Raw genomic sequence first — 23,719 nt, forward strand, 5'->3', positions numbered from 1 at the left:
CTTGTGAGATAGTCGAGTGTCCGGATGCAATCGTTGCCGTTTCTATGAGAAGGTGAGATAAGTTTAATGGGATGATACATGTTTTTCATTTGCTCCAAGATATCCTTGATCCATATCACTTATCTTTATCGGTACCTCTAAAAGGAGATGACTAGGCATTCCAAAAATGCGGTTTGACTGGTAAAACATAAATAGTATTTTTATCATTGGAGATACCAAATCTGCATTATTTGTTATCATTCTATACTCTTCTCCATCTTGTATATAATTCTTAGTTTGGGACTTCTGAAGCTTAAAAAAGACCAAACACCAAACACTAAATTCAAACCCTACTCACACGCAAATTCAAATGTGACAGCAGAAGTAATAAAACAATTGATGCTTGTAAATTCTTTACAAAGAATGGAGGAAATTTGATTTTGGAATTGGTTGAGCAGCGTACATTGGCATAGATTATATATCTCGGTTAGATTGTTACCCAAAAAATGTGCTTAGTGGGGCAAGCTAGCAAAAAAATATGTATTTTGACAAAATGATTTGGTTAAAAATGTAAAAATATATATTTTTATTGTTGTGAAATTAGAGCCTGCTTAATTTGTAATTTAAAAATATAAAAAGAATTGTTAAAGGTTATCTTCTTTCATAAATAAAAGTACAATGATACAATAAATTCTTTACAATACAATACAAATATATATATATATATAGAGGATACAATAAAATTTTAAAAATGCCATACAAATATATTTATATTCTTTTATACAGTGGGCATTCAAACTTGTGTCTATTCAAAAGAATAAAAAATTCATTGACTAAATTGAGGAATGGGTTAGAATTTCAAAATTTCAGTTTTATCACACAGAGGCACACGCACAGAAGGTCTACTACGTGGTATTGATAAAAACAAAAAAAAAATCTAATTTTTTATTTTTTATTTTTTTCCATCCATATCCCAATCTCCTCTTAATAATAGGTGAAATAAAAAACAGCCATTTGCGCCAAAGCACAGGAAGAAATGGACGCTTCTTCTTCTTCTTCTTCTTCAAAGCAACAGCACCAGCAGAAATCACGCAGTTTACTCCTACTCTCTTCCCCATTTATTCACACCCCATTCCCTCCCCAATTAGTCACGCAGTCCTCTCACTCTAAACCCAACCTCCAATCCAATGTAAACATTGTTCGTCATCTCCATAGCTCTATCGTATCCACTGCTGAGAATTGCCTCACATTCTTAGACACATTCGCTTCCCCAAACCCACTTCTCGACAAAATCTTCCATTTCTTCTCCTCCCATTTCCACAATTTCTCCCAGGTATCTCTCTCTTTCGGTTTGTGTATGTGTATGTGTATGTGTATGTGTTTATTTATCTATATATATATATATATATATATATATTTTATGTCTATATATGATGGTTTTAAGTATAGGAAACAAGGTATTGTAATAGTTTGGTCATTAACAAAAATGAATAATGTATTTGCATTTCCGAAGTTGTGTGTATTTTGTTTATTATCTGTTAAATAGTAATTGGTTATTAAGAACTAGGAGTTGAATCCTGCTATTTTATTGTGGGTAGCTTGTCAGTTCTATATGATGAATAATGAAGATGAGCGTTAGTTCATTTAGTATCCACCCAGTTGGGTGAGATTCAGTAGGCCTAGGTTTGAAATGCCCTTATGTAGAGTGGATTCATGAACAATTGTAAAATATAATTATAATGACCTAATAAAAATGTAATTTTTCTTATTTCCTTAAGGGAAAAAAAAAAAAAGTGGAAATGTTCACATATGTACTAGACTTCAAACTAGAAATGCCACCAATTGAACAAGGACCATAGGTACAATTTAAGTTTGGAAGGAATGACAAGGTCAAGATGAAGACCAGAAGGCTGTCGGATCGAGTAGAAAAGATGTGATTCTTTTTATCCCCTGATGAGAAAGTATGTGATGAAGTGTGATTTATGAGAATGGAAAGCCCCTAATAAAGCTGTATGACAAAATTCCATGTGTAACCCAACTCCAAGTTTTTGGAATATAAGGTTTTGTTGAGTTTTTGAGTTGATAAATAGGAAAATATTTAAAGGTAGTATCAATTTGACTTGCCATCCAATTTGAGGGTGATATCTGTGGAACCCCAGTATTAGGAAATTTGTAGTAGTTCCAGAACCTCGCATTAACTGCCTTTCGCACGGCTTTTATCAGTGTGCTCTTGGATTCGGATTAGATTCCACAAACAATGACTATAAAGTGGTTAGAATTGTTTACCTCTATGATAGCATTGTTGAGATTGACATTTATTCGCTTAAGGAGGGATGGTGGAGAAACCTTAGTGTTTCTGGTCCTGTACTCCCTCTCTGTTGTGATTCATTTCAAGTTTCTCTCAATGGGACTATCCATTGGCTTTCCGGAGGTGGTAATTTTCCTGGCCCGTTCATTGTGACATTCACTTTGGGTACTCAGGTATTCTCTTTGATGGAGCTACCAAGGAGTCTAGTTTATAAAAAGGCACCACGTAGGTTGTCTATTGCAGTGTTTCAAGACTCAGTTTTTGTGTTCAAGAATGATTATTATGGCAAAGTATCAATCTGGATGATGAAACAGGATGGTGCTGTGGAGTCGTGGACCAATCTGTTTGGTCTTGATTTTGGTAGAGAAGGTTCTGTGAAAGTTATTGGCTGGAAGAGGAATGGTGAAGTTCTTTTGACTAAAGATGAGGAGATGGTTTCAGTTGACATTAAGACTCAAGAGTTCAAGAATGTTGGGATGCGTGGATATGATGAGGCATTTTGTGTCAATGTTTACACAGAGAGCTTAGTGCTAATTGACAAAGTACATGGAGGCTTCGGTGAGCAAGCACGCTCTTCTCTGTTGCAGGCACCAAGAGCAGAGTTGGAGGAACCAAGAAAATTATAAGAACCAAGAAACAATAGAAAGAGCAGGCAAGATATATATATATATATATATATGTACCCCACTTTTTTTTAATCCTATTAGTAGTCCTTCCTGCATGACATGTATATGAATGTCAAATGCTAGTTTAATGACATATCTGTGTGGTCATGGTCAATATAAAGTTTGTGGTCATGTATCTCTACTAGTAAAGAGTAGTAGGTTTTAGGTGTCTTACTAGGTGGAGTATTAGCTAAAGTTTCAATGTTGATTTTGTTGTTACCTCAGTTGCTTTCACTACTTGGACAGGGATGCAATTAACACTTTAGAGTGATGATGTACTTAGCTCCACTAATGGTTCATTTGTGACTAATTTTCATTTCGTATGAGACTTGACCTGGATTATATTCTCTTCTTACCTGGAATGATTTTTATATGATAGAATTGGTAGCATGGAGGGAGAAAGCCAGTTTGTTTGTTCAATAGCTTCTACATGCCTTGTTGAAAATGTATTTTGTTCATACTCCCTTTTATTTTATTTTCTTTTAATGCCATTTTCTGCCATGAATTTGTTGTTGTGTGCGCTAAATCATTGCAGATAACTTTTAACTCTTATATTCTTTGTGTGGACTTGCATTGCACTTTAACTTTGATGCGTTTATCAGAATCAGAAAATAAAAGTCTATTTTACTATAATGTTTGGCCTCATTCTAAAATCAATAATCAAGATCACAACAAGGTGTGATTTATATTTTCATATGGGGTATGTAGTAACTCAGGCCAGAACACCTCCTTATTGTTTGATTCTTGGCTTTCACGTGGCGCTATTGTTCTTTCAGAGGGTCATAGAGTTTTCAACTTAGGTATTCCTAAAGATGCTCAAGTTGGCTGACATTATATCTGATAGAGGGTGGGAATGGCCTGAATTGCATGCGAGATAATATTTGGGATATTGGTTCTTTGGTTGCTCAAACTCTCTGTACCTTCTAGGATAGGGAATAATGATGTTGTTTGGTCCAGCTCCAATAAGCCCTTCTCAGTTAAGGATGCTTATGAAGATGTCAGACTCAACCATAACTTGTGGGACTGTTTGATTTAAGGGAGGTGTTCCAAAGCACTGTTTCATCCTCTGGCTTGCTGCTAAGGATACACTAAGCACTATGAACAAGCTCCTTCAATGATGTATGTCTCAATCAGACCGATATATCCTTTGCAGAAGGAATGTTGAAAGTGTTCATAATCTATTCTTTATAAGTCAGTATGCCTTGATCTAAGAGTCTGTTGCTATTGCTGTTCGAGATTCTCGAATGGAGCAATCACAAGTGTCAGTCTAAGAGGAATTGGTACCATCAAGTTTGCAAAATCTCCACATGATTTGGAGAGAAACAAACTCTGGAAGATACTTTAATTCTTATTTGGATGAATTCTCTGCGTCTCTTCAAATTACCACTCTATTAGACTTAAAATGTTGTCCTTTCCTGCAACTAGATTCAACAGGCATACTTTTGGATACATCCCTTTCTGGAATGTTTGATTCTTTCTGTTGGTTTGCTGTTGTGCTGTGCTGTGGTTAGTTCTTGTTTGTACTATTGGGGGTTGCCCATTTCAATTCTGTGCTGTGTTTTCTTGAATAAAATAGATAACTTATAAATAATAATAATAATAATAATAATAATACTATTACAAAATAAAAAATCTAAGTTGGAACAGCTTGAAGTTAAATCAGCCTATTTCCCTTGAGGTTTTGAATTATGTAGCAAATTGCCCCCTGCCGTTAAGTACTTGACGGATTATGCTGATGTCAGCATGAGAAAATTGTTTGAAGGTCAATTTTGCCCTTCTAATGTTTAAAATGACATTTTTAACCTCACTTACCAATATACAGTTACCAATCCATCCGTGACCTATTAACACCAATGTACCAAAATGACCTTCCTCTCACATTAACAAACCCAGAAACATCACACCCAATTCACCACCACCACTGCAAAAGAACACGACACCCTTCTTGGCCTTGGCCTTCAAAATAAAGCAAAGAGGTTACTACATAGCCTTCATCAACACTCCTCTCAACATTAAGAAACTCCAATTTTCTCTCCCTCCAAACACGACTTGTAGAAACGTTTTTGAAAACACTGGAATAATAAAAGAGCTAAAGGAGAAAAGCCCTAAATTAATTCCTGAAGATTAACCCTCATTAATCCAAATACACTCGATCTACTGCCCTTGTCTTCAAAAACCCTAAAACTATGTGTATATATACATATTCTTTCCAAAACTGTAACTAGATATAACTAAGAAAACAATACCACTCCTGTAACCTGATTTAAGGTGTTTTTCTCTTTTGCCTAACTGCATTAACTTAAAAAATTAAAGATTCATATATATATACAACACAAATAGTTGTTGATTTTTATATTATTACTATGTTCTGCTATCCAAATTTATATATTTTTCTTCTATCAAGCAACTTGAAAAAAAAAAAAAAAAAAAAAAAAGACTTGGTATGATAATTTTTTTTTGTTTGATATGTTCAATGGAAGTTAAAGGAAAGGTGATATCAATGGAAGCTAAAGGAAAGGTGATATCAATGGAATCAGGACAAAAGGTGATATAAGTGGAAGCTGAACGAAAGGTTATATCAGTGGAACGGGAACAAAAGGTGATTTCCAGTTCTTGATGGTGTCCTCTTCATTTTACCGAGGACTGAGGTCAGTTGCAGCAGGTTTTTTTGCTTCCTCTACTTTGGGGTTTCTTTTGGGATTTCTGGTGGGTAGCTTTGTATTATGCCTTTGGCTTTGCTTGTCCATTTTGGAATAAACAACTTAACTTCAATAAAAGTCATATATTGCCTCCATATAACTTTGGTGGAACAATTTGATTGCTTTTTTAATCTGTTTACCTAGCGAATGAAAAAAGAAGAAGGTGGCGGGCAGGCATTTTAAATTTGATTAATAGTCAAAATTAACATTAGTTTAAATTTGGTGATTACCTTTTCAAAGGTTATGGTAAGGGTTTCAGCTTTTCCTCCCTTCTAATTGTTCACTGGTAGAGACTGGTTTGGTTTAAGCCTTCTATCCCTTGCCATTATTTCATTCTATCAGCCTTGTGAAACCCCATCTCTCACACATACACATGAATATATTCGATAAAATTTAATTAAAGGTTGACAATCAATTTATCTTCATGTATTTATAAAATTTTGCACAAAGTTACACACATAACCCAAACACAGTTAAAAGCAGGGTACACTAGTTGATTGTAGACAATCTAAATCAAGCTGAGAGGGACCAACTATCTGCATAAAAAATGTTGGGCAACATTAGTATTTCACTGTCTCCTAAATGTTCTTGATTCTGGAAGAGTTGTGTAGCAAAATCGTTCAACCAATTGCAATCTTCTTCTGGTTGCGTTGATACTGTTTTTCCATCAAATTCAATTGCTTGTGTGCTGAGGTTGCTGCAGTCTTCAGCTTGCATTAGTACTGTTTTTCCATCAAATTCAATTGCTTGTGTGATGAGGTTGCTGCAATCTTCAGCTTCCATCAGTGCTGTTTTTCCATCAAATTCAATTGATTGTGTGATGAGGTTGCTGCAGTCAAAATCGTTCAACCAATCCATGCAATCTTCTTCTTCTTCTGGTTGCGTTAGTACTGTTGTTCCATCAAATTCGATTGCTTCTGTGATGAGGTTGCTGCAGTCTTGTAATATGGGTTCCATTGCATGTGGGATGGTATTGCAGTCTTCAAGTGCCGGAGTTACTGTCACTTTGCACTCCTCCGCTTGCATCACCTTAACTTGGGATTCCAACTTAATTTCTTCCTGCTTTTGCCTTTTAATTCGACAAATTACATAGTCTTTGACCTGAGTAACATATCAAATCACTATTTAGAGACTGTTGAATTCTAAAAAGATAAAAAAAAAATATAAGAGACATATATATATATATATATACACACACACTGTACTTACTTTTGCTCTTTGGAGATTAGTGCCGTCAAGATTATATTCAGTCATGCTCCATCCACTCTTGGCCTTCGCCGCCTTAGCATCCGATTTCATTCTATAGGTAAAAGTTCTCTTCCTTCCTATCAAGCCAGTTTCTTGATCATCTCCCTCACCGGTACCAGTAGTACCATCGACATCTTTTATTATAGGTTTAGCCTTGTCTTGCCCCTTCCATGTACCCATCGTCGCCGTCACACGATCAATCCTCGACCCGTTTCCGTGCTTCTTCTTCAACTTGGTGAAAAAATAAAGAACATTCTCTTCCGAACCCTCAAAAAGCTCTGAGGGCTCCTTGCCATAAACGTCACAGTCCTTCACAACACCCTCCCATGGTAGGGCTTCTTCCTTCGCCTTGCACACAAGATACTGAATCAACTCACTGTCGGTTGGAAGAAACTTATAACCAATCAAAATTTCTTCCATATCTTTTTCTCTCCTTTTGACAGGCTTCGTAATGCTTCTGGGCATCAACGCGATGAACTAAGTTTCCACGGCAGAACGGAGATCAAACTTCTGAGAAAATAGACTGATCGTACCTGCGGGCCAGAGAGAGCCGCCGCTTGACTGAATTCTTGGAACCTTCGTTCTTTACAAAACCTAAAATCCTATAGATAATGAGGGCCCTTTTATAGGCAACTTACTTACCATAAAGGTACGCCTCGCCGCCTCCAATTTAAAAATTAAAGACAAAAAAAAAAAATATTAATAAAGGTTCGCCGCCTTAAAGACAAAAAAACAAAAAATAAAAAAATCTAATAAATTGACAGCTTTGCGCTCTCACCCCTCCAAGCCTAATATAATAACTTATGTTTTGCTCTAACCTTTTTTTTTTTTCTTTTTTTCTTTAGTTGAGAAATAAAAAATAACAAAAACGAAAGACCATTTATCCCTGCAACTTTTTGGTCTGTGATACTATCATAAATTAAGATTTTTCTATTGGATCAGATCTCTCATCTCTTCTTCTGTTAATTTAAACAAGGCCAAGTAAAATAGGTAAAAAATTTACTGACGACATTTTTTTTTTTTTTTTTAATTTAAGGAGATCGATGTAGGAGTGTAAAATTTTCACTACAATTAATAATAAAAGAAAGTGGATCGCTAGGTTGAATTTTGGAGCATCAATATCATCACCTTTTTCATAAAATATTATGGTACAAAAAATTAGAAACAAATAATCATCAATCAATTAACGTTAATTGGGTTGTTAATTGGGTTGTGGATTTAAATGAAGACTTTTTATAATACCAATTTGATTATTGTTGTAATTTGGTTGGATTTGAGCCAACTCATTCACCTGGGTTAAAAAATATTAATAATAAGTGACATTCTGTCATGCAATTCCTAATGTACGAAAGATATATTGTGGTTTTTCATCAAAGATTTTATAACAAAATTTGAATAATTTTTGTAGCAACTTAAAAAATTAGTTACATCATTGTATGACCAACGCTTAAGTGAAATTTACCCTTAGAATAATCATCAAGCCTACTAATTGTATAGCCCCTTCCACGTTGTGGATTAAAAACAATTATCTACAACTTCAATTATCTACAACTTCAACACTTTTTAGATGATGACATCTTTCGGATTTGGTACCTCAAACATAAAATATGATAAAAGTACGTATCTGTATCTGTCTTTGACTTCTGAATTGACCCATGTGAAATATTAAATTTCCTTTATAATCTCCTATTAATTGACCAAAATGGCCCTTAAGAATGAAAAAATAAATATGATTGCATTGTGACCTGTTATTTTCTTTTTTCTTTTTTTCTTTCTTTGTTTTTGTAGAAGAAAAATGTGACATGTTGTGTAAATAATGTTTCAGTAAACACTAAGAAATAAAAAGATTAGTTTATGTGTGATTACTTGAAGGTGATATTTAATATATTACTATTAAAAATGGTCTTTTAATATTTAATATATTACTACGGAATAATAATAAAAATATATTTAAAAATCATATTTCTTACTTTTTGAAATGCAAAATAAGAGTTTTGTATTAGAATTTTGTTTAACTATTAGATAATATAACTAATTCATCTATTTTAGCGAGCGAATTAAACATGTAAAGAAAAAAATTTCTTATAATGATTTTATATTATTTTAAAATTTTAATTTTACATTACTAGTTACCCCCTTAAAAATTCTTGGCTCCACCCTTGTTTGTTTGGCAATCACAGTGGTGGAGTTTGGTGGTTTTTTTTTTTTTTTTTTTGTCAAAGGGTCATTTTGGTCAAATAAAAAGACTTATAAATGTTAATACTATGCTTTAATGATTTAAATGGGTCAATTTAATAGTCTGACAATTACGTAAGGAATGTTGTTGTTCAAGTTTGCAAATTTGAGAACAATTGGATTGCACTCTCTCTAAATTGTATCTATCTATCTATCTTTATTATAAAACAAAGGAAATATAAGTGCAAATTATATGATATTCTCACTGGGGCGCTCCCCCTATAGTATGGTATTAATTACTTTTAATAATCGATACATCTTGTCAAAATAATTGTTTCATAATTCTATGCATACCCGTTTGGGGGCATATTTGTAATTCAATAATTAAAAACTCTAAGACTGCCGGTGAGAATACTTATGCAAATCATGTGCGTCTGCAAATCATAATGTTCTCTCATCACTAAAAATAATTTCGTAATCTTTTACCAAAATTGCTTATGTTTTGATCTTGCTTTTGGATTCGGATTCGATTCCACAACTAATGACTATCAGGTGGTTACAATTGCTTATGTTTCTAGTGACCTTGAGGTTGACATTTATTCTCTTACAGAGGGCTGTTGGACAAGAATTAGTGTTTCTGGTACCATACCCTGTATCCGTTTTGATTCATCTCATGCTTCTCTCAATGGGACTATCCACTGGATTTCCGAGCCCGGTGGTCGTTAACCGTTAGCAAGGTTTTCTTCTCTATGGAGCTACCAAGGTGGTTACGTTATATGTCTCTTGGAGTTTTTCAAAACTCACTTTTTGTGTTATATAATGATCCTCTGGAAGGCAACATCTCAATAAGTTCTTGTGTGAGATACTCGGATAGACGAATGTCGGGATGTTATCATTGCCCTTCTCATACTAAGATAAGTTTTATTGGATGATACATATTTTTCATCTGCTCCAAGATTTCTTTGACCTGTATCACTTATCTTTATAGGTACCCCTAAACGGAGATGAATGGGCATACCAAAGATGCTGTATAACTGGTGCATCATAAATAGTATTTTTATCGTTGTAGATACCAATTTGCATTATTTGTTATCATTCTATCTTCTAGTCTTCTCCATCTTGTATATAATTCTTGTAGAGATACATAACCAAGTTTGGGACTTCTGAAGCTGAAAAAAGACCAAAGAAAAATTAAATAAAACAATTGATGCTTGTAAATTAAGCTTTACAAAGAATGGAGAAAATTTGATTTTGGAATTGGTTGAGCCTGAGCGTACATTGGCATAGGTTATATAGCTCAGTTAGATACTTACCCAAAAAATGTTCTAGCAAAAAAATATGCATTTTGACAAAATGAATTGGTTAAAAATGCAAAAACTTTTTTTTTTTTTTTTACTTTCACAACATAAAAATAAAAATAAAAAATAAAAAATGTTAAAGGGTGCCTTCTTTCATACATAAATAGCGCACACAAGTACAATGATTCAACAAATTCTTAAAAATGCGATACAAAATATATATATATATATATATATGTATATATATGTATATATGATACAATAAATTTTTAAAAATGCAATACAAATATATTTATATTCTTTTATACAGTGGACATACTAAATTGAGAAATGGGTTAGAATTTCAAATTTTCAATTTTATCACACACAGGCACACGCACAGAAGGTCTACTACGTGGGGAGCGCGTCAACAAGTAGTATTGATTAAAAAAAATATCTAATTTTTTTTTTCCTTTTCCGATCCATATCCCAATCTCCTCTAAATAATAGGTGATATAGAAAACAGTGGGCTCTCTTTTTCTATCCATTTGCGCCAAAGCACAGAAAGAAATGGACGCTTCTTCTTCTTCTTCTTCTTCTTCTTCAAAGCAGCAGCAGCAGAAATCCATGGCCAACGGGTTCGGTTACAACAGTCTACTCCTACTCTCTTCCCCATTTATTCACACCCCATTCCTTCCCCAATTCTTCACGCAGTCCTCTCACTCTAAACCCAACCTCCAATTCAATGTAAACATTGTTCGTCATCTCCATAGCTCTATCGTATCCACTGCTGAGAATTGCCTCACATTCTTAGACACATTCGCTTCCCCAAACCCACTTCTCGACAAAATCTTCCTTTTTTTCTCCTCCCATTTCCACAATTTCTCCCAGGTATCTCTCTCATCCGGTTTGTGTTTGTGTCTGTGTATGTGTGTATTTATATATATATTTTTTATGTCTATGTAGGATGGTTTTAAGTATAGGAAACTAGGTATTATAATAGTTTGGTCTTTAAGAAAAATGAATAATGTATGTGCATTTCCGAAGTTGCGTTTATTTTGTTTATTATCTGTTTAATATTAATTGTTTATTAAGAATTAGGAGTTGAATCCTGCTATTTTATTGTGGGTAGCTTGTCAGTTCTAATGATGAATTATAGAAGATGAGTGTTAGTTCATTTGGTATCCACCCAGTTGGGTGAGACGCCCTTATGTAGAGTGGATTCATGAACAATTGTAATATATAATTCTAATGACCTAATAAAAATATAATTTTTCTTATTTCCTCATATATACTAGACTTCAAACTAGAAGTGTCACCAATTGAACAAGGACCATAGGTACAATTTAAGTTGAAAGGAATGATAAGGTCAAGATGAAGACCAGAAGGATGTCGGATAGAGTAGAAAAGATGTGATTCTTTTTATCCCCTGATGAGAAAGTATGTGATGAAGTGTGATTTATGAGAATGGAAAGCCCCTAATAAAGCTGTATGACAAAATTCCATGTGTAACCCAACTCCAAGTTTTTGGAATATAAGGTTTTGTTGAGTTTTTGAGTTGATAAATAGGAAAATATTTAAAGGCAGTATCAATTTGACTTGCCATCCAATTTGAGGGCGATCTCTTTTGTCATTTCCTTAAGGTTGCTCCATTGTGACGTGGAGGTCACAAGTTCGAGTCACTGAAACAGCCTCTTCGAATGCGGAGGAAAGGTTGCGTACATTTGACCCTCCCCAAATCCCGTAATGGTGGGAGCATCGTGCACTGGACTAGCCCTCTTTTTTCATTTCCTTGCCCATCTGCCCATAAAGAATTGTTTATTAATTCTTTATATGTTATATGCATCACTTAACAATAAAATTCACTATTTATAACCACCATATTTATTATTACAATTTCCGTCATTATCAGTATCAGAATCACATTAGCATTGAAGTGCACCTTGATGGTTAAGAAGCATACCTTGATGGTTAAGAAGCATCGATAAGGAACATATATACAGTGTCTGGAATCATAACGTGGAAGATCGCGGATCCAGTTCTTAGGTTAACTTTGCAATGAAATGCAAAGATTAGAAAAAAGAAAATTATGCATGCCAAAGAGATCGGGGAGATCCATGTGAGACCATAAAACACACCTTGGAAAAGTGTCTGGGCAATCACATGATGATTTTTATAAGTTTTGTGCAGTATTTCCTTGATAAATACTGTGCGCTTTTTTCATACTTCTACATTTATGATGAAGTTCTCTTGTTTGCTTAATTGACATACTTAATTGAACTTTATATTCAGATTCGTCGCAGAAACTACAGAAATTTGAATTCCATGGCCAATCACAATTTTGCTGCCATTATACCAGGCGATTCTGTGGCTGGGATTGTGGTGACTAATGGCATTCTGAATTTCTTGAATATTTACAATACACTATTGGTTGTCAGGCTTGTTTTAACCTGGTTCCCTAACTCTCCTCCAGCCATTGTTAGCCCACTCAGGTATGCCACTAAAATTTTGAAGTTTACATTTGGTAAACATGACTTTGGCGGCTTTTTGATGCAGTAGTTTACAATTGCGAATTAATTATATGAAATATTGTTTTTTTTTTTTTTTTTTTTTTTGAGGGTTGTGGCCAGTTTGTGTTGTGTAAGATCATCAGAAACTTTATATGTATTAGCTCTAATCTACCTTGGCCGGTTGCTTTCCCACCACTTGATCTTAAAATCACTAAGGTAGCTCATGGGTGAAAAAATGTGTTTTCTGTACCTTCGAGTTTTGCTACTAAGTGTTAACTTACTTATAACTTGCTAGTAAAGTTGTTGAAATAGGTTAATGAGAGGGTTTTCAGGATTGGATAGTAAAGATTATACAAAATGAGAAGAATAATACTCGAATAATATTCGTGCATCTCACTTATCAAAATTGCCACGCCTCAATCTATAACATAAGGATTCCTCGTCCTATTCTGAATTAAGGGCGTGAACTTGAATCACAAACCACACGCAGACAAATAACGTGTTTTCTAATGTAGACAATTCTATATCGAAATCATAGTTCGTAATATGAAAGAATTGATAATAAAGCCTGACCATGATCCAACCACATCAAGTTCAAAAACAAAATTACAATAGTCCTCAAAATAAACTAAAAGAGCAACTAAAAATAAATGACAACACTGCTGCCAAAATCTGCTATACTTGAGCCATCAGAGTATTACCTAAAAGAATGGTATGGAGTGAGCTCCTCAAGAAGATCATAGCCCAACATAATGGAATCTTACTCTATAGTCTATTCCAATAAAAATTGTAATATTTCTATCTGTGCATCTCGAAAATTCTTAAGAATACACCATGAACAATCTTAAATTTCATGAAAAAAAGAAAAGAAAAGAATTAAGATAAATATTTAGAGTGCATAAACTTACAAAAGCTCCGTCTAATAATTTTGTAACACATTACCCTCACAAAAGCAAAAAAATTATTGGCATAAGAGCCTCCAAATTACATAGCACTAACTAATAATAAAAGCAATTTATCATATTGAATGTAGAACTTAAGATGAAAATAAGTTCACAAATAATCATTTATATGTAAACATACATTGCATGAAAATACAAAACTACATATGAAAATACAAAACTACGTTTTGAAATTCTTGGTCTACTTGACATGAAAGATTTTGCAACAAAGCCTATAACATAGGCTCAAAAAAAAAAAAAAAAAAAAAATGAGTACTGAGATAAGTGAAGATAGGAGATCCATCGGTTTGAAGCAAACTAACTTAGTTTTAGAGGTGGAATTTGAAGTTGATTGTGTGAAGCAAAAATTTGTCCCACTTTCCACCACACGTCATAGCAAAATAATCAACTAAAAAGAAAAATGAATAAGGGAAAGGAAACAATTTTGAGTCCATATTAGTTAACGGTCTAATCAGGTGTTAAAGTAATTGACTATTTTACTAGTTTAAAGCAGATAACAAGAATCTTTGTAGAGTTAAAATGATAAATAAAAATAAATAAATAAAAAAGATTAGACATTGTTGTATTATTTAGGCCATTTAAGTGGATTTTTTGGTGTTTGTTTTGTAATATTATTTGAGTCTCAGAACCTTGTTTATTAAAAATGATTACAAGTCCTAGTGGTATCTCCTCTACCTTCCAAAGTGGTAGGTGAGGAGGGTTCAAGTCCCCATAGGGACAAATGGGTGTGTGAGTTTCTTACCAAGGAAAAAAAAGAAAAATACCCCCATAGGGACAAATGGGTGTGTGAGTTTCTTACCAAGGAAAAAAAAGAAGAATACAAATGTCACATTATAAGGTTGTAAAGCAGGTTCAGCAAATCTGGATGCAACTCAAGATCTCTTGTGATTCTTGTGATTTTACAAGGATTAAGCATAAATTCTAATTTCTATCCTACTGGGTTTCTTGCGGGATCAGAATCAATTTGATACATTTGAATCACAAAATTGTAGGATCATAAGATTCGAATCAGGATTTTAACAACCATATTTGCAAGTGTCAAAACTGGTATTACTTATTAGAACGTTGGTACCGGTGTTCTGCCATCATGTTCAACTAGCCAGTATTCAATTGTAGAATGCATGAACTAGGTCAACAACCTTTTGCCAGTATTCATTTTTTGTCTTATAATGATGCGGTGTAGTCGTGATTGCTTTAAAATTTTCGTTTGATCAGAACCTATAGACATTGATAATCTCGATGGTATTTCTTGTTCAGCACCTTATGTGATCCATACTTGAACATATTTCGTGGTATCATCCCACCACTTGGAGGGTTGGATCTTTCTCCCATACTGGCTTTCCTTGTTCTAAATGCCTTTACAAGCACTGCTGCTGCACTTCCTGCTGAACTTCCACCAACAGGAATATCTCAGGACATCCGATTATCTAATACGGCAGTTTCTCGTCTAACTACATCAGAGAACAAATGGATGAGAAGGCTCATCGGAAGCAGGCCAAAGAACTCCACCAGTGACATTTAGGTCATTCAGCTTGTTTCTGCACTTGCTCTTTCAATTTTATGGTTTCTCAACTGTGCTAGCTTCCTGTATCATACAATCTGTGTATTATCTGAAATTGAGTGTTAGGCATCTCCCGGCAATGTTCTTGACTTCCTCGCTCTACAAGTGTATAATTTTTTTATCATCTAATGACAATAGCTTTATGTATTTTTTCTACTAAAATTGTATTTATCACTATGGGTTTTTTTTATCTTTGAGATCTGGTCTATAGCTCATAGTTACTGTTTATGCTTAGTTAGGACACACACCACTTACGTTTGGCTAATTGGTGCCTGTTACTCTGAAGCCGCTTCATTGAACTTGTCCTTGGTTGTTTCAAATGATGACTGAAACCGTTGCCACTCCACCACTACTCAGAAGGGAGCATGTTTCTTTCTTCTGCCCAATCCTCAAAGCTTTAAACTCAGGCTTATTATTTTCCAGTATAGAACAGATAATCTTCGCTGCATATGCAGTAGTTACCTTGTGCAGTCCTTCCAGTCTCCACCCCACCCCAACCCATAGATAAGAAAGAATTGTACACTTCTTTAGCCTATTATGTACTGTGACAATTATATTCCTATGAATGCTAGTGGTGCTGCACATGGACTAGCTCAGTTGGCTTTTAATTGCGATTTATAGTAGAAAAAGGTTGGTCCGGTAGGAAGTTGGAGTAGTCACTGCTGTCAATGTTCAAATGCTTTTAGTGACCTTGAATGCAGAGTGCATGACTGCAATCATGTTTAGGCATATCTTGACTTCATTTCAGGAAGTCTGTGCACCTTCCATATAAGCATTTTGAGAATTCATATTTGATGCTGTTAGCATCAGATTCCAAGTTACTATGCAACCTACATCAACTATATAATCTACTTAATGGAGAATGATTTCTCTCTTTTTGCAACTTTATTCACATCCACTTATTCTAAAAGTCCAAAACTTAATGTATAAGCTGTGCTTCTGAACTTCTAGAAGGATTCCCTATGTGGGAAATTTTCTGTCAACATGAGTTGCATTGTGTAAGCACTTCCATAAAGATTACAACTGTCGTATTGGACCATACCTTGAGAAATCTGCACTAAAAGATCAAACAAGTCATATGCTAATTTCAAAATATATTCCAAAATTTGACGACCAAGGGAATGAGATCACATCCTTTAGCAGAAGGTTCCTTTCTAACCAATTTCATGTTACTGTGTTAACCAGCAGCGATAAGAAGATTCCAAGTAATTGATAATATTAAGAGGCTGGTAGTTTCTCCTTAGAATTTGTTCCTGAATGGAGCAGGAAGCTATCTGCAAGAGTGGTAATAGGTTTTTATCATATGAGAGGCTGGTGGCCATAGGCTTGGCCCTTGTTGCTGTGCTCTCACCTCTCTATATTGACAGGACACCAGAAGTCGAGCTGGAATGCGATGAGCAACCCTTCAATCTTTCCTCTTATCTGCCTCTATTGCTATTGGTTCTGATCACGGCCATCACCGTGTCACGTTTCATGGAACGTGGCTTTTCCAGGTTTGATCCTTACTGGATACACAGAGCTGGTGGTTCTTCATACGGGATTATCATAATTCTTGTGGTTCTTGGGTTGGTTTTGAAGTGTAAAGCTTCCGCCAAGAACTGAGAGGGTTAAGCAGATGTCTTCATATGGAATTATCATCATATTTCTTATGGTTCTTGCATTGGTTTTGAAATTGTCAAGTTTCTGCGAAGCACTAGGAGGGTTAAGCAGATGTGAGAGATCTGTGACTTGCAATTGATGATTGTATTAACTAAATATCAATACATGGAGGTTTAGAGTTCTACTTGGTGTTATGTATATATATACATATATTGGTTAGTCAGGATATATACTGATTAATACACACACACACACATATATATATGATTAATAAGGTCCCTCTCATTTAGAGTACCAAACTGTACTCCGGTTAATTCACTGATGTCTGCTATTCCATGGTCTTACAGTAAACTACATGTGAAAGTTTATACTGTTAAAACAGGTTGTGTAGTTTTATTATAATAGTGGAAGGTGAATCATTTTAATTTATAATTTGGTTTCAGAAAACAAAATTCTGAGGCTCTCACTTCTATAAATAACCGCCATTTTTTCCCCAATCTGACTTGCACATGATCTAGTAAAAGATCCTCTTGATGGTGTCTTTGTGCAGACACTGCAAAAATAGAATGGTGACATTATAAAAATAGTTGCAGCTTACCCAATAATACTATCCAATAAATATTTTTCTCTCTGTGCCAACATATGTATATAATTTCCACTGATGTTCCATGTAAAATCAAGTTCAGTAAAGAAGGCTCGTGACTAGCCCATGAAATGGAGCGTATGAACGGACGATTCTCTCTTTTGGAAATGTTAAATGTATAAAATGGGACAAAATTGGTGACATTAATATATATATATATATATATATAAACAGAAAATCCATATTTATCAATTTTTGACATTATATTTAACGATAGGCAAGGGTAAGATTGTAATTCAATTTATCATGAAAATACATGGCCGAGAAACGGATAAGACCCTCCCTCCCTACCTTCGGCGGGAGAGGAAATGAAGAGAAAGTAGAAGTAGAAGTAGAAGTAGAAGTAAAAGAGTAATGTCTGAATCTGTTAGCTTTTTTGGTTCGACGCCCTTTCTTCGTTCTCGTCACCCAAACGTCGCCTCCAAAAGCAATCAGTGTTCCAGAGTGAAGTGCGCATCGTTGCCCCCAAAAGCTCGGGAGAGCAGGCGATTGTTCTCCGTCTCTCTCCTATTCCTTCTCTCTATCCCTAAAAGTAACGCCCTCTTTCTTATCTCTCTTTCATTACTATCTAAATTCATACTGCGAGCTTCAAATTCCATTAAATACATGTTCATCAATACCCGCATATTTGTAATATATATAAGAAACTAGATATATATATATATATTCAAATTAGTTGCTATTTCTTTTTCAGCAGATGCCGTGGCTGCTAGCATTTTTGATAAGTATGTAAAAAGGTAATGAATGACCCCCCTTTTTAAAAAAATTATCATTTTTACATTTTTGTGATTCAATGTTGTAATCTTTAGTTATGACAATTATGGATTGTGACAATTTTTGGTTCAACAATTTGTTTGGGATGGTTGGTAGGAGAGAAGAATGGTATTTTCAGAAATACAGTAGTTTATTTTCTGTATTTATATGTTTTTTGCAATGTGAAAAATGTATATTTCTGTTTGTATTGAAACTTATGCATCAGCAACAAGTAACATATCCTGATGTTTAGATGGGGCTTGGGGTTCTGCTCCAGTCCTCAGCCTCAGGCTCACCGGAAACTATAGTGTGCTTTATTATGATTTGTACTGTTTCTAATCCCTGCTTTATGATGATTTTTTGTACTGTTTCTAATCTTTCTTAAAATGTATTTACTAGAAAAAAGCTTGATCCGCTAGAGGCTTATGTACCTGCTGTTATATTGTCTCAGTTGCAGTTTAAGGATTTAGGTAATGACTACTCCTTTGCTTCACCAGTTTCTTGCTTAATGGATTTCTCAATTTAGGGTTCGGTGCTGGATATGAGATGTTTTATGTTATTGTATCATATTATATAGGGAGTATTTTGTTTCATTTATGACTTATCTCTATGCTTCATACATGTGTACGTGGTGCACTCAAATTACTATATTTTAGGAATTTGTTTATGAGAATTTTATAATTGATAGTTACGCATCATAATGCCCTGATTGGACTGCAAATTCATAACCTAAGTAGCCAAAGGAATGTTAACATTATCAAACACTACAAAATGTGGAGGATATGGTTGGCAGTGTTAGCATGTCATATCTACTCCTACATTTAAATTAACAAAGTTTACCTTTGTCAAAGGAGAATAATTAGTGAATTAGCTTTTCACTTTCGTAAACAAATTTATATGATCCTTTCCTCCAAATAAATGGCTGCATTTTATCCAGCTTTTTTTATTTTTTTATTTTTGTTAATTTTTTTCTGTTGAGATGATTCAGGGAAGGACGACTGTCAGTTTTTAACGCGTTTTTGTGCTCCTCACTTAAAAAATCCAATGTTTGCCTTTTTTCCCTTCAATTATTTCTTGCAAGTTCCAATATGTTACATGTGATCTCTATCACATTTCATGCAAGAGATGCAAGTTTATTTGAGATTAAAAGAAAACATGAACAATTTGCTTGATCCCTTTGTTCTGATATAGGGAAAACTCTGGAAGTTGATCAACCACAATATGCTGCCTGTCGGAGTATATTACGTTCTGGCCCTGCAGCATCCCTTCGTGTAAATATTCGTGCAGTAAGTTGATATTTTCACGAAATTTCTCTTTCCATTCTCTCCATTCGTACTTTGTGACAACAAGAGTGAAATTAAATTTTCTAATAGTCACTTGTAAATGATACAATAGCTCTTTATGATAAGTTTGGTCGATATAAGGTGCATATTTGATCATTCATTTCAGAAAACCACATCATGATATGGTACTTCATTTTTGAAGCATTTTGAGGTGCATATTTGACAATAAGTTGATATTGGTTCTATGTAAATCGACCAATTGTGGGGGAGAACAGGTCCATTTTTCTCAATTGCTTGTTTTAAAAAATTTAAGTTATTATTTGTTAATTAATAAACACACATGCAAGAAAAGTAAAAAGTGCAGTAAAATGTATAGATGGAGACACCATAGTATTTAATGTGGAAAACTGGATTGGAAGAAGGCATGGTGACTAAACCGTCTCAAGGCAAAAATATCCATTATCTCTGGAAAAGAGTACAATGAGTTCCACTCACTTTCGAAATACTTCAAGCTTTTAACTCCAGTATATTTGAAATCACTTGCCATTTATTTACCTCTGACGCCCAGTTCTCTCCATGTCCAGCGCCTTCAGAATTACCAACGATACCACATTGATTCACACCAACGTAATCACCTCATGATGATCCACTTTTCTATGTGGTTGTCCAAACAAACTCACTGTTAAACTTTGGATGATGTCTTTTTACTTGTGGACTGATGAATCCAGTGTATGCTCAATGTCACACAATCTATAACTCAAGTGTGCAAAGAATAACATGGGGCTTAAACAGAACACTTAGCTCTCAAAAAGTTTAATTTTCTTTCAATTATGCAAAACTTAATTTCAATAATGAAAAACATGTATATATAGGTTTTGGGTCAATCATGATAGAATTAGGCTTAGAAAAATATTAGAATACATCTCCCGAAGTTCCATTGAAAGCCAAGTTAAAACCATGTGAATTACCTATTATTGGAGCAACATTGATATTGTGCTATATAATGGTAAACATGAACTGTACATATGTGCTAATCTAGCATGCCACTTAAGAGGAAAAGGGGAACTGTCATTTATATTTTTACCAAGGGCAATGTGTATCCATGCATCTGTGTTGTAATTCTATTTTACTAGTATCGTCGAGATCTTGAGATAATAAATAATTATGGGAACAAAGAATTAGTGTCAACAAACAAGAAATTTGCGGTTTTTCACACAAGTAAGGTCCCTCAGATTGCAGAAAATGAACAAATGATTTCTATGTCTGATGAGTATAACCGTATTTTACTAATTTTAGTAAATTATATAATATTTCAAAGGTCCCAATCCTATTAGAGAGCCCACTTATAGATGGCAGATGCTCCATAAGAATTATTCAGACTCTCCTTTCTTAAGAGCTTATATCACCAAGAGCACAGTGTGTAACTTAGCCTGTTAGCTGTCGCTATTGCCTATATCCTAAGTTACATGGAATCGAGTATGTATATTAGGTTGCATCAAATTTATCAAATCCTCAAATCAAGGATATGGGACATGGCTAAATATCATATGCTTTTATTTTATTTGGAGTAAAATCATGTTTACATGGTGTGTTCAACATTGGCATTTACTTTATTGAAGCAATAGTGGAACGGAAGAAACATAATAAGAGACTTTATGCATGGTTATAAAATAAACTTGAACTATTGGATAAGCTTATTAGGTGGACTTCTAATATGACATGCTAGACACATATATTGTACCCCACACCGTTACTTCACGCATATTTGAATATGCCATGTAATATAGCTGGATCTATATGTGTTGACCATAAAACTATACAGCAATTACATTTGTATGTGTTGTATACAAGTATATGAGGTTCTCCAAGTAGGGAATCTGACAAGTATGAGACTGCTAGCTCAGATTTGATACCCATAAGAAATTATGATCACTGAGACATTGTTGTCATGACCCCCATTGTTTAAGATTTCCCCATTTGTTTTGCAAGTTTCTACAAGTTCTTCAACCACCAGCTATTAGCTTGAGTGATATCTCTTGCCTTGTACAAGGGGGGAGGTGCAGGATTCAACTCCCTCCCGGAACATGGCGGTGTGTGTTTATTGCTTATAAGAAAATGTTCTAATAACCTCTTAAAATTTCCTTTGTATACAGGTAGCACAATATGCATCTGATGGTGGCCTCGGTAAAACTGCTTTCAGTGATGTTGATCAATGTCTCAGGTACTAATTTTATCAACTTAACAAAAGATCAAAACAATTAAAATAATTGGTTTAGACCCAAAAGAATAAAGTGCTATGCTGCATCGTTGTTGAGTGGCTCCAATTGCACCCTGCAACCCGATATACGTCACGGTACATAAGAGATGTCTACACTTGTAACCTTAGGGCAGTTTGGAGGGCACTAGGTCAATGAATCTGGCACTGCACACCAAGGGCCTGATTGTAAAACAGAGGAAATGTTTGGACAGCAGGTCCGGCAAGTAAAAGTCGGCTTTGCTTCATTTTTTGTTTTTTTATAAAATATATAAACTTTACAACGTCTTTTGCTATTTCTTTGAGTAGGTGTGTAGGAGTCACTAGGACTTTCTTTTGTTGTCCAGAGTAAGTCTAACAATAAGAATAGTTTTGATGACAACGACAACCAATACCGTCACATATATGCAGTTATCAAGTTACCAACCTGTCTAATGAATAAATTAAATACATAGGACTCCCCTAAATTGGCATTGCATAACTGTAAATTCATGGAAACATGCCTTTAGCAGAAGAGAGCCAGCGTCTGTTCAGTAGCACACCTGTTTTGCAATATGACCCGGTCAGATCTGTGTGTTTTTACGAGTTCAAAAGAATGTTGTTGAGCCAATTTGATACCAATAAATTTCTGTTTTGAAGAGCATTGGAAGAACTCGATTCTTTGCTTCTGCACGCGTCAAGAAAGGATCCAGAAGCTTCAGTTGAATCAATGAAGGCAAAGATTGGAATTGCTGTTGATGCATTGGACAGGTAGTGGGTTTCAGATGTTGATTTGCTTCTATAATTACATATATTCTGTGCCTTAATGGTAGAGTTCCTTCACATATTATCAGCTTCATATCTATTATTCCTCATTGAAATGTATTTCGACAAAGAAAGATGGAAATTTTGAAAAACTTTTCCTTTGCAGCCTCCTCCAGACTGTACCTTCTGATGTGTTGGAACAAGGGAAGTCTATTGCTGATGCTTATAGGATCCCAGAAGATGTGGCACCTGAAGTGTCGGACCCAGAGATTAAACAGTTGGAATCGATATTATGAGTTCTTAAACCTTATGCTATTGTCATATACAGCTACATCCTTATGTTATTATCATATACAGCTACACCCATCCAACGAAATGAAAATGGTGCACGTTTGATCCTAATCCATTTTGGGAAGGAAATGTAAACTTTCCGGCAGATTTTTGTAGTCGGTGCACTGTTAAAAGTTTTTCATGTTAAAAGTTTTTCATATTGGCTTAGAATAAAGTTTTTCGACTTTTAAGGGTGTCATCATGGCTTGAATAAGCATTTCACAGACATATAATTGCATGCATAATTTACAGACATACCAATTCTAGTCATTTGTGCCGTGTCCAACCTTATGGAGGCAATCTTGTTTGAGCAATAAAATTCAATTGTTAGAATGGAACCAATAAAAATTCAGGGAAAAAATCAGTTGAAAGGATGAAACATTGAAAGACGAGCCTGTTCACCAGTACGGAGGGGGTCAGAAATTGTTAAACAGTATATTTTCTTATTATACATTCACAATGCCTTCCATAGCTATCTTTTAGATTCTACTAACCCGTGTCAATAGGTTCACTGAAAAATAGAAACCACGACCTCACAATTAAACCTCCACCCAAAAAAACCCCCTCAAGAATCAGACCCTAGATTTATGTTATACAGAATGGCTCAAGGCAAAAGGCTATACATACACAAGGGGCATTCCCCAGGTAAGCATAAGCAATCCAAAAAACCCCCCCATCACCTTAATTCTAAAGATGCCCCAAAACCAAAGATAAAACAGCAAAAATAAA

At 34.7% G+C, this 23,719-nt stretch overlaps 5 protein-coding genes across 7 annotated transcripts; 4 read left to right on the forward strand and 1 right to left on the reverse strand.

Moving 5' to 3' along the window:
- The first annotated feature begins 954 nt into the window (after nt 1-954).
- On the forward strand, nt 955-6,133 carry LOC132285591 (uncharacterized). Of its 2 annotated transcripts, none has more exons than XR_009472575.1 (2): nt 955-1,312; nt 5,433-6,133. XR_009472575.1 is itself a non-coding variant. In XM_059787779.1 (2 exons), exons 1-2 carry the CDS (start codon nt 1,016-1,018, stop codon nt 2,911-2,913), a joined length of 609 nt encoding a protein of 202 aa, XP_059643762.1. In that variant the 5' UTR covers nt 969-1,015; the 3' UTR covers nt 2,914-3,271. The 2 variants fall into 2 exon arrangements, 1 of the variants encoding a protein (XP_059643762.1); XM_059787779.1 differs by lacking the exon at nt 5,433-6,133 and adding an exon at nt 2,602-3,271 and having other exon boundaries at nt 969-1,312.
- Nucleotides 6,042-7,711, reverse strand: LOC132285590 (NAC domain-containing protein 2-like). The gene is made up of 2 exons (XM_059787778.1): nt 6,861-7,711; nt 6,042-6,752 (listed from the first exon to the last, which is right to left on the reverse strand). Exons 1-2 carry the CDS (start codon nt 7,362-7,364, stop codon nt 6,165-6,167), a joined length of 1,092 nt encoding a protein of 363 aa, XP_059643761.1. The 5' UTR covers nt 7,365-7,711; the 3' UTR covers nt 6,042-6,164.
- Nucleotides 7,712-10,864: 3,153 nt separating this feature from the next.
- On the forward strand, nt 10,865-15,581 carry LOC132286147 (ylmG homolog protein 2, chloroplastic-like). Its single transcript, XM_059788412.1, has 3 exons — nt 10,865-11,242; nt 12,644-12,843; nt 15,081-15,581. The coding sequence occupies exons 1-3, from the start codon at nt 10,922-10,924 to the stop codon at nt 15,343-15,345; spliced, it is 786 nt and encodes a 261-aa protein (XP_059644395.1). The 5' UTR covers nt 10,865-10,921; the 3' UTR covers nt 15,346-15,581.
- A 73-nt stretch (nt 15,582-15,654) lies between these two features.
- On the forward strand, nt 15,655-17,165 carry LOC132286150 (uncharacterized). The gene has a single exon (XM_059788415.1). It carries the CDS (start codon nt 16,642-16,644, stop codon nt 16,984-16,986), a length of 345 nt encoding a protein of 114 aa, XP_059644398.1. The 5' UTR covers nt 15,655-16,641; the 3' UTR covers nt 16,987-17,165.
- Nucleotides 17,166-17,881: 716 nt separating this feature from the next.
- Nucleotides 17,882-23,189, forward strand: LOC132286148 (uncharacterized). 2 transcript variants are annotated; one of them, XM_059788413.1, is made up of 7 exons: nt 17,882-18,158; nt 18,321-18,363; nt 18,779-18,849; nt 19,571-19,665; nt 21,816-21,883; nt 22,556-22,666; nt 22,827-23,189. In XM_059788413.1, the coding sequence occupies exons 1-7, from the start codon at nt 17,981-17,983 to the stop codon at nt 22,954-22,956; spliced, it is 696 nt and encodes a 231-aa protein (XP_059644396.1). In that variant the 5' UTR covers nt 17,882-17,980; the 3' UTR covers nt 22,957-23,189. The 2 variants fall into 2 exon arrangements, with proteins under 2 accessions (XP_059644396.1, XP_059644397.1); XM_059788414.1 differs by having other exon boundaries at nt 17,883-18,158; nt 18,324-18,363.
- Nucleotides 23,190-23,719: the final 530 nt, after the last annotated feature.

Source organism: Cornus florida, unplaced genomic scaffold, assembly GCF_030987335.1.
Source record: "Cornus florida cultivar Cherokee Brave unplaced genomic scaffold, ASM3098733v1 CherokeeBrave_3.0.0_Hap2_Chr11, whole genome shotgun sequence".
Lineage (NCBI taxonomy): Eukaryota > Viridiplantae > Streptophyta > Magnoliopsida > Cornales > Cornaceae > Cornus > Cornus florida.

What these genes read in the sequence shown, in the direction of transcription:
- LOC132286147 (XM_059788412.1), top strand. Translation starts at nt 10,922, where the DNA reads ATGGACGCTTCTTCTTCTTCTTCTTCTTCTTCTTCAAAGCAGCAGCAG. An exon ending in ATTTCCACAATTTCTCCCAG is followed by an intron (nt 11,243 to 12,643) that starts GTATCTCTCTCA and finishes CTTTATATTCAG; the next exon opens with ATTCGTCGCAGAAACTACAG. An exon ending in GCCATTGTTAGCCCACTCAG is followed by an intron (nt 12,844 to 15,080) that starts GTATGCCACTAA and finishes TTTCTTGTTCAG; the next exon opens with CACCTTATGTGATCCATACT.
- LOC132286150 (XM_059788415.1), top strand. Translation starts at nt 16,642, where the DNA reads ATGGAGCAGGAAGCTATCTGCAAGAGTGGTAATAGGTTTTTATCATAT.
- LOC132285591 (XM_059787779.1), top strand. Translation starts at nt 1,016, where the DNA reads ATGGACGCTTCTTCTTCTTCTTCTTCTTCAAAGCAACAGCACCAGCAG. An exon ending in ATTTCCACAATTTCTCCCAG is followed by an intron (nt 1,313 to 2,601) that starts GTATCTCTCTCT and finishes ATGATGAAACAG; the next exon opens with GATGGTGCTGTGGAGTCGTG.
- LOC132286148 (XM_059788413.1), top strand. Translation starts at nt 17,981, where the DNA reads ATGTCTGAATCTGTTAGCTTTTTTGGTTCGACGCCCTTTCTTCGTTCT. An exon ending in CCTTCTCTCTATCCCTAAAA is followed by an intron (nt 18,159 to 18,320) that starts GTAACGCCCTCT and finishes TTTCTTTTTCAG; the next exon opens with CAGATGCCGTGGCTGCTAGC. An exon ending in TTCGTGTAAATATTCGTGCA is followed by an intron (nt 19,666 to 21,815) that starts GTAAGTTGATAT and finishes CTTTGTATACAG; the next exon opens with GTAGCACAATATGCATCTGA.
- LOC132285590 (XM_059787778.1), bottom strand. Translation starts at nt 7,364, where the DNA reads ATGCCCAGAAGCATTACGAAGCCTGTCAAAAGGAGAGAAAAAGATATG. An exon ending in CTAATCTCCAAAGAGCAAAA is followed by an intron (nt 6,753 to 6,860) that starts GTAAGTACAGTG and finishes TATGTTACTCAG; the next exon opens with GTCAAAGACTATGTAATTTG.